General features: G+C 41.8%; 1 protein-coding gene across 16 annotated transcripts in view; it reads right to left on the reverse strand.

Annotated features, from left to right (window-relative positions):
- Window positions 1-3,111: 3,111 nt before the first annotated feature.
- ARHGAP40 (Rho GTPase activating protein 40) overlaps window positions 3,112-12,582 on the reverse strand; it is a 40,807-nt gene continuing 31,336 nt past the window's right edge. For 12 of the 16 annotated variants that reach the window (XM_083800992.1, XM_083800997.1, XM_083800988.1 and 9 more), the window contains 10 exons: window positions 12,329-12,494; window positions 11,880-12,067; window positions 11,675-11,752; window positions 11,244-11,403; window positions 10,521-10,603; window positions 9,517-9,723; window positions 9,108-9,248; window positions 7,333-7,493; window positions 6,263-6,318; window positions 3,112-5,571 (listed from right to left, as the gene is read on the reverse strand). In XM_083800992.1, the coding sequence (XP_083657118.1) occupies window positions 5,465-5,571; window positions 6,263-6,318; window positions 7,333-7,493; window positions 9,108-9,248; window positions 9,517-9,723; window positions 10,521-10,603; window positions 11,244-11,403; window positions 11,675-11,752; window positions 11,880-12,067; window positions 12,329-12,494 (1,347 nt within the window). In that variant the 3' untranslated portion in view covers window positions 3,112-5,464. The remainder of the gene's footprint in view (window positions 5,572-6,262; window positions 6,319-7,332; window positions 7,494-9,107; window positions 9,249-9,516; window positions 9,724-10,520; window positions 10,604-11,243; window positions 11,404-11,674; window positions 11,753-11,879; window positions 12,068-12,328; window positions 12,495-12,582) is intronic. The other 4 variants (XM_083800996.1, XM_083800995.1, XM_083800999.1 and 1 more) reach the window with 1 other exon arrangement.

Raw genomic sequence — 12,582 nt, forward strand, 5'->3', positions numbered from 1 at the left:
CTTGAAACCCTGAGCCAGCTCTGCTGGTTTGTTATAAGTAAAATGCAATTATTCCACTTTTTGACTGCCTCTTGTGTCCAGAGACTGGCTTACTACAGAGCCATCAGCACAGACAAGAACACGGCTTGCACTGACAAGGCACATACAAATTGCTGAGACAGGAGGTGACATAGGTGGGTTACGTACAACCCCACACCTCAGGACCTTTAAAACTCTGAGAAAGGCTCAAAAGATTCAATTTCAGGTACCTTGGTCTTCGTCCTACATCCAAGAACACTTTCTGATTGCTAACAATAAGACACCCTTCCCCAAATGTCATCTTTCCCCCCAAAAGCACAAAGCAGTTGTAATTTCCATACATCTAAGTTGGACCCTGGCTGTGGCTGAGCCTGTGCTTGCACGGTGAGAACTGGCCCCAGAATTTCAAATCTGGGGATATGGCAGCGTCTTTTCCCCTCTGTAGTAATCACTGTGCTAGCACACGTCTGCCCACAACCATGCTCAGAGCCAGTCTCAGCTGCCAACAGCAGAGGAACTGCTGTTCCTCGCTTGCTGAAGACCTAATCCAGGTGCAAGACCATGCTGTGTTAAGGCAACATCAGTCTGGGGACTCTCAGCACCCTGTCCAGACATCCATTGGTGCTGGTGCCCTCCAATACTGCTCATGCTGCTCCCGTGATCACAAGCAGTCCCTGTACTCTTTAGACTTTGTTCCCAAACTTATGGGGCAACATGAAGCATATGCAGTCCTGAAGGCTCACGTCACCCTGGCCAGCACTGAAAGAGCAGGACTGCAAGAGCTGGAGGCAAGGGAAGCCTGCCTTTAGTTTTGAGCCAGCAAAGGATGGGGAAGCACTGGAGCAGGTTTCTAATGCAACCTGACAAGAACAAGGTTTGGGGCGAGCTCAAGTGCATCCACAGAAAATGCAAATCCAGGGATGGGAAGGGAGAAAAAACAAAAAGCTAGTTACAAAAAGAACCACACTTACAGACATATGCCTACAGCCTCCATTTGTTGCTGTCCTTCCTCTTTTCCTCCTTCATCCCCTAGTTGTTGTTCACTCCTTCAACTACACCAGCCAGGCAAGTAGGGACAGTCAAAAACATTGTTTCAGATTTCCTTCCAAGAACTAAGAATAGAAAAATAGATTTTCTTCCCCCACATTCTTTAGACCATGCCTTAGAAAGCGCTATGTAACAAAATAGAGTGGGAAAACTGCTTTAACCCCTTCAAGCCCATTGGGTCCTACTTCGGGCCATGCAATGGAGAGAAGCACTTTGGCAGGTGAGGTCGCCTGCCTTCCCTGGACAACAAGGAACTGGAAAGGGAAAGCCAACGTAGAGCTGCTTCAAGAGTTTGTCACCATAAAGAAAGGCTACAAGCCTCAGTCTATAGGGGATAGAGATGGCTAGGGAGAACATGGGAGCTGATCCTGCCAGGGATGCCACAGCCATTTCCTGGCTGATCCACCAGCGCTACCAGGCATTTTATTTTCTAATAACTTAAAACATTGAACTATGTCCTCTTCTTTCCTTCCCCACGGGACAAAGCAGATTAGAATTAGGTAAATCCACCTAGTGAAAAAAGGAGCCGCCTGCAGAGGGGCTCCAGCCACACAAGCTGTGCAGAAGAGTCAGGACACTGATGATCTGCCCAAGAGGAGAGAGCTCCAAGCACACATCCACTCCCCAACTTGGTTAAAAACATGTCGTGATCAAATTAACTTTTTCAAGATTAAGACATGGCTGTGTGCTGCAAGAACCTGAGTTATAGTCATATCACTATAATCATACATGTGTATATTCACGTTGGGCATTACCCTGCACACAGCCCTGGTGTATAATCGGAGCCAGATAGGATTTGGAGAAAACCTGAAAGTTTCTTTCTCACAGACACAAGCCAGCAGACAAACACAGATGCTGTTTGCTTTGTTGTCACAGACAAACAAGGAGCGCACTAAGGGAAAGAAACAGATTTAATCAAATGCTTTTTTTTTTTTTAGGGGGGCATTGTTTACAACTACTTGCTGTCATTTGCTTACTTTGCTCCAGGAAGCCTATTTAGTTGTTCTCCCATGGTGTTTCCCTCCAAGTGCTGAAGCTTCACTTGTTCCTGTAAAGATCCCGTAATTCTGCAGAGCTTTTGCCTGAAGCAAATTGCTTATTTTAAAATGTGGTATTTCAGTTCCACTTCACCTACAAATATGTTTAACCAGCATTGGCAAGATTCTTTTATGCTATGCCCTGTTATCTCAGCACACCCGACTAAGTTGCATACAGGATAAATACTGGGCTTTTGTTCTGAGCAGAGGAGATAGCTGTGTAATGATCAATCAAAAAATGCCCTTGGGGATGGGAGAGATTAGCACTTTGATACTACTGAAGATGAATGGGTGAAATGAGTTTGATAAGCTGGTGTTTTCCTCAGATAATTGCTTTGAAAGCTCTCTAAAGCCACTCAGATTCTCTCCTCTTTCCTTTTGTTCCAGGACAGGATAGCAAGTCCTGCTGGCCTATTGGTAATACTGGACAGGCTGCTACTGTTACCGCTTTTGAGCAGATAGAAGTGGATTTATGCCCTATACCGTCACTGAATATCGAACACTAAAGTGTAAGCCATAACCTAACCACACTTTCAGACTAGATTCCCGTCTTGGTGAGCCGGGCCGCTCTTCCAGGCATGCATGTAACTGAACTCAGCTCAACAGAGAAGGGACTGACAGGATTTTGAAGAGGGACTTCCCATGGCACTTGAACATCTTCCCCTCTTTAACAAGAGCATTTCATTCTTCAGAAGGTGCTAATCCTTGGTGCTCATGAAGGGGCCAGCTGTCAACTCATTGTCAAGAGACCAGCTCCAAACATTCCTCTAGGCTTTCTGAACCCAACACTGACTCCTCGTCCTCCTCCCGGATTGCTATTTCACAGCTACCCCACAGGAGCATCCAGAGAGGAACTTTATCTGAAGCTGTAACGTGAAAGTTGTCTAGCTCATGTAGACTCCAGGTACATCCATCCCTCTTGAGGCACAAGGCAAATTCTGCTGGAGTTCACAGACTGCTGCCATTTGCTGTGCTAACTCATTCCACCAATGAAACTGGAGCCAAGAAGTGTGATTGTATTTTTATTGTCTCATTGATTAAATGAATTTTAAATACAGAATTAAAAATTTGTAAAAAAAAAAAAAGTTATTAAAAGCCAACATCCAGAAGCAGGTTGCACATCAGTGACTGTTCAAAATTCATACTTGTTCTTTGGTACAAAGTTTGGGGAAAAAATTAAAAAGTACAGCCATCATTTGGAAAGAGGGTTTTTTTTCAACATTACCTTTCATATTTGAGAACTGATATTTGTCACGTGAGATCCTCCAAGCCTGTTTTTCACAGCACTGATTCACATTGTTTGGTGTTCAAAAAAAGACAAAACATTCTCATTCGTAGAAACTGTGATGTAGCATTCTTTGCCCAATACATTAAAAAAAATCTAGTGCACAACTGGTGGAGAAAAATGCAATGTTTTTTGATTTGTAGAGATGCAATTTAGCTTACAAAGCCCCTTTGAACTGGAACAGATTCTTCAGTCTTTCCTACAAACACCTTGGTGAGTTAGGTATTTCTCAGAGAATGACATCTCTGGCGTTTGCCCTTCGCTAAGCTTCATCACTGCAACAAAGATTTCCAGAAGTGATGAGTTAATAGGTACCTTTGATTTTTAATGCCCAATTTTAAAGCAGCTTGATCTTTTAAGAGACGCAGAGCACCCATCCTAAAGGGCAACAATTAGGCCCTGGTAGGCACAATTTAAAGCCCTATAAAGAAAGTTATCTCCAGAGGTCTTGTTGCTGGGGTTCTGGGTTGATTTCCCCCCCCACACACACACCATTATAGGTTCTTAAAAAGATAGCTATGAAGATAACCCCTTGAAACAGTGCATCTGCAACATCTCAACCAAAAAGAAGTATACTAATATATGCATAATTTCACGACTTCAGCATCACTCATACCATATTCACAGCAGGTTAGAAAGAATACAGACTATGGCTCACCTGCTTCTCAAGGATCTTATTTCACCAAGAGAATTTAACCACGCAGACAGACTAGAGAATGAAGTGCTCTTACAGTACAAATAAGGACTTTGAGAAAATGAATAGGAATAGCCAAACAAAGGGGGTAGGGTGGGCACAACAAGGGAGGGGAAGGAAAGTTCAGGCTGCAGTGGAAATGAATTCAGTTAAACATCAGAAATAATACTGGAGAGCTTGTCACTAGTGCAGCTAGGACTTGGCAAATGAAATACTTTGAGTATACACTTGCAGGGCAGCCCTGCTTCTGCCACATGAATAAATATCCAACAGTGTTTAAAAACAGTATAAAAAAATGTCAGGATTTTCAGAAGGTGCATGTTCCACCACCTGTAACTGCATAGTAGGTTCCCTCATGTGAGGTATTTCAGCATCACTGCAAAAGAAAACAATATTTCTGCACTCCTCTTCCACAAGTGAAGTCTCATTTGAACTGAGGTCAGATGATGATTACGTAATAATGCATGGTGCAAGTGCTCCACTCTCCCCTTGACTCTTCAGACCACAGCCACCATGCTCTGCAGGATGAAAACGTGTGGTTGGAGTGGTAAAGGGCTCAATTTAGTACCCACTGTAGTGACCAGACAGATATAGGCACAGACCTCTTATTTGAGCCACTGCACATCTTAGGGTTCTTGTTTCGTTTTAACAATCATGTTCACACAGAGCCTTCCAGGTCAGATTACTAACCTCAAATTCACTTCAGAGTATTTCCTTGGTTAACTGCTGACACGTAGGTTTTCCAGCAAAATAAATGCCTCTATTTTTTTCTTGTGTTGCATGTATGTTTTTCATTGTAGCCATTAAATACAAGATGTCAGCTTCGCGTCCCATCTGGCCTTTTTGGAAGCATCCCTTTTCGTTCTTCAAAGAAAGTAACAGCATCTTATTACTGAAACCCAGGATCACAGCTTCTTCTGGTAACGTGCAACAGTCAATAGTGGATCTTACCAAGAGGATTAGTACCGCTGTAGCATGTAACTCTCTCTCCTCCAAAATGTGGATGTGATCAAAGAACAGCAAATCCAGAAGAAACAAACGTGTTCTACCAACTTCAAGAGATGTTTCTCGTCTTACATCCCCCATCTTTGTTGTATAATTGCTGTAGCTTTGCAGGGTGTTTTGGGGGGCTTTTTATTTCATTTAAGAACAATCATATCCCTGCAAATTCGGCTACGTAAGGATAATTGGTGCTGTTTATCAACTCCCCTGTTTACATGTGGGCTATTGTACTCACAGCCAGCTGTCATGGAAGTAGTAAATAAAACTTTTTTCCTTCAAAGACACAAGCATTGTCCAGTCTGTGACTATACTGGGAACATCTCCATAGCTTTCTCTTGCCTTCCAAAAGCTTCAACCAAACTTTGTTTTGTTCATGTTCTCTTAGAACATCCGAGGATACGATGGGTTTTGCTTAATTATCCACTCAGCATGTGGATTGATATGATACAAGTCTAAGAGGTAAGTGTCTGGGTCCAGACAATGTTCACCTATTCAGAACAAGAAATTCAGAAAAAAAACATTTCTTATATTCTTAGTCCCATAGTTACTACTTTCCCCCTAAAGACTGGTACTTGTCCACATTCATATCAACACTACAACCATTCAGAAGCGGTTAGACAAATCTGAAAGAGTTCTAGTTCTTTATGTTAAAATGAATGTGTATTTCTTAAAACCACATTAAGGCTGAGCTTCAACTGCGGAAAGGTAATCTAACTTTCATACCCAATAACCTTAGCTCTTGAAAAGCATTTCGAAATGCATTTTGAAATATGTTAGTGATCAAATCCAGTAGCTAGACCAAGTTGTATTTGATATGATGGATTTTTCCTTCTACAGATGCCATTATGAGAAATACTGAGAGAAAATTAAATCACTCCAGTAGACAACGATCTTCAGAACCAGTTGTAACAGGACATAAGAATTCCTTTCCATTTTCAGACCCCCCATCTGCTGTTATATTATTTAGATTTCCTTTCCGTCTGATGGCACCACCCTATTGATAGAGGAAAGCTCTGACAGTTGCTGTTTGCTGTTGGTGCGGTTAACCCACATTTCTTCACTTGCCTTTTAATTTCTGGAGCCCCCTCCAAATCGCCTAATCATGATGTCTCCCTCCTATTGCAAGTTAGACATAAAAACTGGGTATCAAAGTTATTTTCAGTTACCACCCAGACTTACCAATATTGCCTCCCACTTCATACAGGAGCAAGCTTGTGCACTCCGTTGAGTTGTTACTATAGAAAGGAAAGACACACTGAAGTTAACATAGCTCCGTGAAGGGCAGGTTAGGTAGTTCAGTCATGTTTCTTCCAAAGGAATCATTCACAGTGCAGAAGTCAGCAATGGTCAAGGAAGCTACAACGCTGTATAGTACAGCAACCTTGCTGATTCTCCTGAACTATGTGGTTGTTGGAAATGACACCCAAAATTGTGCAAAGAACAAGGCAGATATTCCTTACTTGTAATGAGAAGCGCACTGTATACAAACACTTCAACAGAAAAACAAAAGGCATAAATACCAACTCTCATTGTCAGCATTCCTCTACAGTCAACAGCCTGTCCAAGAGAAGCTCATCTGCAGGAAGACTTCAGAGGCTGCAGGAGCTTGACTGAGATACTAGTTCCCAGCTGCCCCATACTCAGCCAACTCCCCATCCACCTTCTTGGTCTGGGCATCTCCTGCCCGTGGACACAGTCAGGAGATGCACTAACATTTCACCTATTGAATACTGCATACATGCCTGTGGGGTTAGGGAATTGTTTTGTTCATTTTGGGGATTACTTCAGCAATTCATCATTGGAGCATAGGAGGGAAATGTAGAGCTTATTTTAGGAAACCCCTACATGAACCTATGCACATTGGAAACACTGGTTCCAGGCAAGCAGCTCACACAGGTGATGCTTTTCTCCAGGAGAGCTAGAGAAGGTTTATTTTGCATGGTCAATGTTATTCCACCACTTCCCTTTCTCTCCAGCAAGGCTTTGCACATACTGTTGTAGTTCATTTGCCTTCCAGCAGATGAGGGGACCACCACTCTCCTGCCAGCCTGAGCACAGTGACGGAATCACCCAGCTGAACTACTATTTGTCTGCCCCACCCAGCACACCATTCCCAAAATCTAGAATGGAAAAGCAGACAGCAGTTTCTAACAGTTCCCTGCTGCACCAGAAGACAGAAAACATAGTGACTAGACCACCTGCTTTTTTTTTTTTTTTTCCCCCCAAATAAGCAGAGAAAAAGCACTTACCACTTGAGGAGGTTGACTGTGTTAACAATATTCCAGCCATTCTGGCACAAGTTCTTCTGAAACTGCCTCAAGACATCAGCAACTCTGGTTGCATTGTTCAAATGCACCTCTAGTGAATCCTTCAGGAGAAGTGAAGCATGGACTTTCACAACCTTGGAAGGCTGAACAAGAAAAGCAGAAGAAAAAAGAATAAAGCACTTCAAGAAAGACTTTGTTATCAGCTAAAACATCAAGTTTCAAACTAGATTGGAGAATGTGAAGAATTAAATTTACCCAGCCAGGTATTCATAGAATTTATTTTTCTTATTCCACATACTAGCAAATGGAAGCTTATAAAAGCATCAAAGTGAGCATTATAAACAAATTATCTGTGCATCAGTGTTGTGATTGTGGAGAAAAACACTGGTCTCGATCAGTGTGTGCTGGTGCTCTCTGCTGTTCAAATACAGTACTGGCACTTGCAGGTTTTGATGAAATTGGGATTTGGCAGAATAAATTCAGAAGAAGTGTTTTTCCACTAGCATGATGGACTTCTCTAGAATTCATTTAAAAAACAGGAATATGGAATAATATTCCAACAGGAATAATGTTTAGACAACTGAACAGTCTTACACGGACTACTGAATTTTAGAACAAAAGATAATTTCAAAAAAGAAGCACTGAGCTATTACAGAAGAGAATCTGAGTGCTTTTTTGTCAACTGTTCTCATTAACACTTTCATGAGCCAATTTTTCAGAATTTTTATGCAGAACAAAGAACCATTCTAACTGAGTCTAAACCGAAGCATGTTAATTTTGCAATTCTAGTTCTGCAGAAACAGTGCTACACACCACTAGGAAGCACTGTTAGCACAATCCTAAGTATTCAGTCATCTGTTGGGCTGCCTAAATTGTAGTTATCCTTTCTGAAACCTTTTGAGAGTGACACGCATACGTAACCAGACAAATTTTAGGTGCACATCTCAGTAGCCCAACTGGTATAGAAAGACGGGGGATGTACTGGCTTATAAGAATACAAACTCTTCTTCAGGTATGCAGATTTAAGCTCTCCATGTGTTACTCCTACCTGCAGGCTTCATTTTGCTCATGTCCTTAGATTATCCCAGCATCACCACCACTGCTATGTGATACCTAAAATCCAGCATTGTGTAATGTAACCTACCTGCTACAGACCTACATTAATTAATTAACCATGGTAACCAAAAAGCAGAATGACTGCAGCTTTGATACTCAAATGGGTCCGGTAGCAACATCTGTTTAAAAGTCTCAGCCAGCACCAACACAACAGGTGAAATAGAGAAGTTTCACCTCTCTCCTTCACTTTGTCCCATACAGATCAGCAGCATTACACTGCAAGATGACTGAAAACGTACTTTCACATTACTGTAGTAGTCTAAATTTTTTTGCTTTAAGTTTACTAAAAGAATTCTGACTTGATCCTGGCAGGCATGTCTGTCTAAACACATGGGACACCTAAAGCTATGTCAATTCTGTTCATGTGAGGTTAAATCCAGCATTTCTGCTCCTGGTCTCTTCCCCTTTCTCCTGTGAACATACAACATCTTAACAGTATTTTGTAGTTTCAGATTTAATCAATACGCTTGCTGTTAGGGTCATCTGTTGCCACAATCTGGCTAGTAGAGTGTGGGATGCTGCAGACTGTTCTCCCTCTCACTCTGTAAAAACCATCACTCTTTAGACTTTTTCAAGTTCTCATGAAAATACTATAATGGGAATGTATTTGGCACTTGTGAAAGAGACCAGTTCTATCTCACCTCTGCCTGGTTCTTTTCCACCTTGTCTTTATCAGCATGAATCTTCCGCAACAAGTTTTTTATCCGTTTGTCACAGAACTGGTACCTTTTACTATTGCTCTCGTTGAGTTTTCTCACTTGAGCTACCAGAAAAGAGGAGACCTGGGCAGGGAAGAAGGGGGAAAATAGGAATCAAAACAAATCAAGAAGAGGTGAGGATACAGTTTAGAAACCCAAATATCGCTTTATGAAGCCTCTTAAGCAGATGAAATATCTATATACCTTCAAAACAGGTAATCTTGGAATTCAGACAGAAGCTTTGCCAACAATCAACTCGTCTGAAATTTCCAAGACTATCCCATTGCCTACCCCAGTTCCATCCAGACCAAGGCACTGCTATACCATACTGCAAAACACCTGTGCAACTTACTGTCCAGAGCAAATCCTGATAGTGGATCATCATCCGCACAACATCAGCTGCCCCCTCTGCTAGCTGTTTCTCCTTCCCTTCGGGGATCTTGTTTGGCAGGCCTTTGTGCATGAACAGGTTTGGTGCCATGACTGTGGAAACGTTCCAGAGATTCATTTTGTTGTTGTTCTCCCTGGCAACCACTTTGCTGAGAAATTCAAGTAGAGCCTGAAGAGAGGGAAGGAGACTTAAGATATTAATTCCTAATAGTACTCAAGAAACTAGAGTGACAATTGCTGGAGAGATCATCTAATCAGCACCTTTTCTAGATATTCATGAGAAAATCCAGCTCTCTAGTCAGGAAGTACAGTGGCCAAGTTCTAATAATAGAATAGCAACAAATAACTACACCAAGCAGGGAGATGGTTTATCCAGCGTTCATGAATCAGAAGAGACAGTATGTGTAGGAAATAGGTAAGTTCTTATTTCTGGACTGGTGGCAATTTACAAACTCCAGTTCTAGAAGTTACAGAATCCAAAGCCAACCCTCTTTTCCCCCAGGATCCCCCAAATCTATTCGCAGATGTCAAAAATGAAACCCTTTGGATCTATTTTGCCTCACACCTTCAACAAAGTTGATGAATTTCTCCCATATATATTGTCTGTGGGTGCACTAAGATGAGACCTATACATCTTCCACTCCATAGCGAAGTGCTTTAGTACACTGAAAAGAAAGAACATGTTTCTGAAAATGGTGTAAAAATCCCCCTAAGACCACATGGATTCCTACTGCTCTTGAATTTGTACCCAAAAGGCAGCCTGTGCTTACAGCTTACATTCACTTCCCAGCCTGTAGATTTGCTTATTCCCCTCCATCACGCGTTTCTATGCTCAAGTCAGTGAAGTAAAACCTCCTAATCATCCGTTATTTACACTCCCCTTTACAAAAGCTGATAGAGTTCCTTGAACAAAAACGTGGAATGAGAACATGTTTTTCCAGTTAAATCAAGAACAGGTAGACTTACCTTTAGTGTGTTTCTGTTAGGCTCAGGCAGGATCAGGATCAGGAGGTTCAGAGCTTGCAGTCTTTGCTTCAGGTCTGGAATATCTAGAAAGGGAAAGACAGGTTCAGGCTTCTGACACCATTCTTTTTAAGAATGGAAATTATGTTCTCAAGTCTCCTTTATGAAGTGAATCACTTTTGTTCCAGATGACTGATTTTTTTTTTTTGAAGACTTGCTGGTATTATGCTTACTCTAGGAGACCCCACCACCTATTTCTTGTCCAAAAAAAAAGTTGCACACACAGTTGGCTTAAAACATTCAAGTCACCTATTGAGGCACAAACCTCAGAATAAGACGCACTGTCTTACACTGCTGCAGACGGTCCAAGACCATGCACTCTGGCCAGTTGCCACAGCTCAGTCTGCACGTACTTTTCTTTTTTAAATTAGGTTCTCCTAATTCACATAGTAACCTTGCAGCCTCAAATGTAGTAACATAACTTATTCAGGACAGTGTTCCTACACAAAGATTTTGTGTACAACCAAGAACTAGCGACTAAGACATCGAAGCTGTGCATAATAGTATATATAACACCCAGCAAACTGAGTTTGACCATCTATAGCGAGTATCATGTTCTGTATTCCCAGGAAATCCACTTGCTAACAAGAGACTTGACAGGAGAGCCCAGGACTAGAAAAGTACAAACCAGCAAACTGACACTAAACAGCCCAAAGAGGGACTCACTTTGTACAGCAGCAAAAGCAGGAAGATACTCTGCTGTCAGCAGCGGGGCAGGCAGCTCTCTTATGAATCTTTTCAGTAGCCCAGATACATCATTCTGGTGGACTTCATCCCAGCGGAAAAGGCCGGTATAGAAGTCCCTTTCTAGCTTCTGTTCCAGACTCTATATAAAAAAAAGAAAAAAAAAGATGGAATTTATTACATGCTTCAGTAAGCAAATAAAATGGAAATTCTATAGCTGAACACTAGGTCAACCCATCAAGTCAAAAGACCACAGATACCCTCAACGACAGACATTCCCAGATCTCCCAGTAATGGACATTTCTAATTGTACAGGGAAGGGAGACAACTCAAATTAGACCTTATTTCAAGACTTGCTTCAGCAACATGCTCCCTGATCACTACCAATATTTTCAAAGGTAAAGAGCTCATACCTTGATTCTAGTCTGGGACCCAGAAACTCTCAAAATGCCCTCTGTCTCAAGTCCTCTCTTTTCCAAACAAGATAGCAGCTATTAAAAGGGGAAAAAAGAAAGCTCTTAGGTACAGAGGGTGAGAAGTCAGCCCTTCCTTATCACAAGCCTCAAAGGCTTCCCAGCTTCGAGGAGCAGAAGCATGAATGAAATCAAGAAAACTTACTGCCTGGAGTAACAGAGGGACCTTAGTGTTGGGAAGCAGTTTTTGGTCGTTTTCCAGCAGAGTGTTGAGTGGAACTCCAAAGAGTCTTTTCTCTACAACAGAAACATGTTTTAAGTCTGTACCACTGTTAATACTGGTGTCAGGGATACTTCCAGCACTACAGACTAAGACAGCACATTTTATAAGTTCTGGAGAAAAAGAGAAGAACAGGTAATAGGACAAATGTACACGATAGATGTAAAGGTGGTAGTAGGTCTTGGTATCATAACCCAATGATTCCAGAAGAAATAGATTAATGCAAAAACACTTGTCACAAGGTTTCTTATCAAAGACCTTCTTTGTTCTACCACTCGAAAACCAAATTCGTAAGAAGATCTCAACTAAAAAAGGCGGGGGGGCACAAAATGAGGGGAGAGAAAAAAAAACAAAAATCAAGAAAACATACTAACCTGTTGTTTTCAGTTTTGCTGCCTTATTTCTCTTCAGCTCAAAGCCTAGAACATCACAAAGAGCTGTTAGTTCAATAAGGGCCAGCGTGGGGATCTTCTTCATGTCCTGAGCAGATAGATCTCCAACCCTGGTCACTCCCAGTCTGCCCTTGTGGATTTTAAATTTCTAAAGGAAAACACACACACACAAAAGGTTCAGTACAAGCTACTCTACTGATCCTAGTGATTATGAAGTTCTGTTGCATTTTTATCAT

The sequence above is a fragment of the Anser anser genome, assembly GCF_964211835.1.
Source record: "Anser anser genome assembly, chromosome: 16".
In the NCBI taxonomy this organism is placed as follows: Eukaryota; Metazoa; Chordata; class Aves; order Anseriformes; family Anatidae; genus Anser; species Anser anser.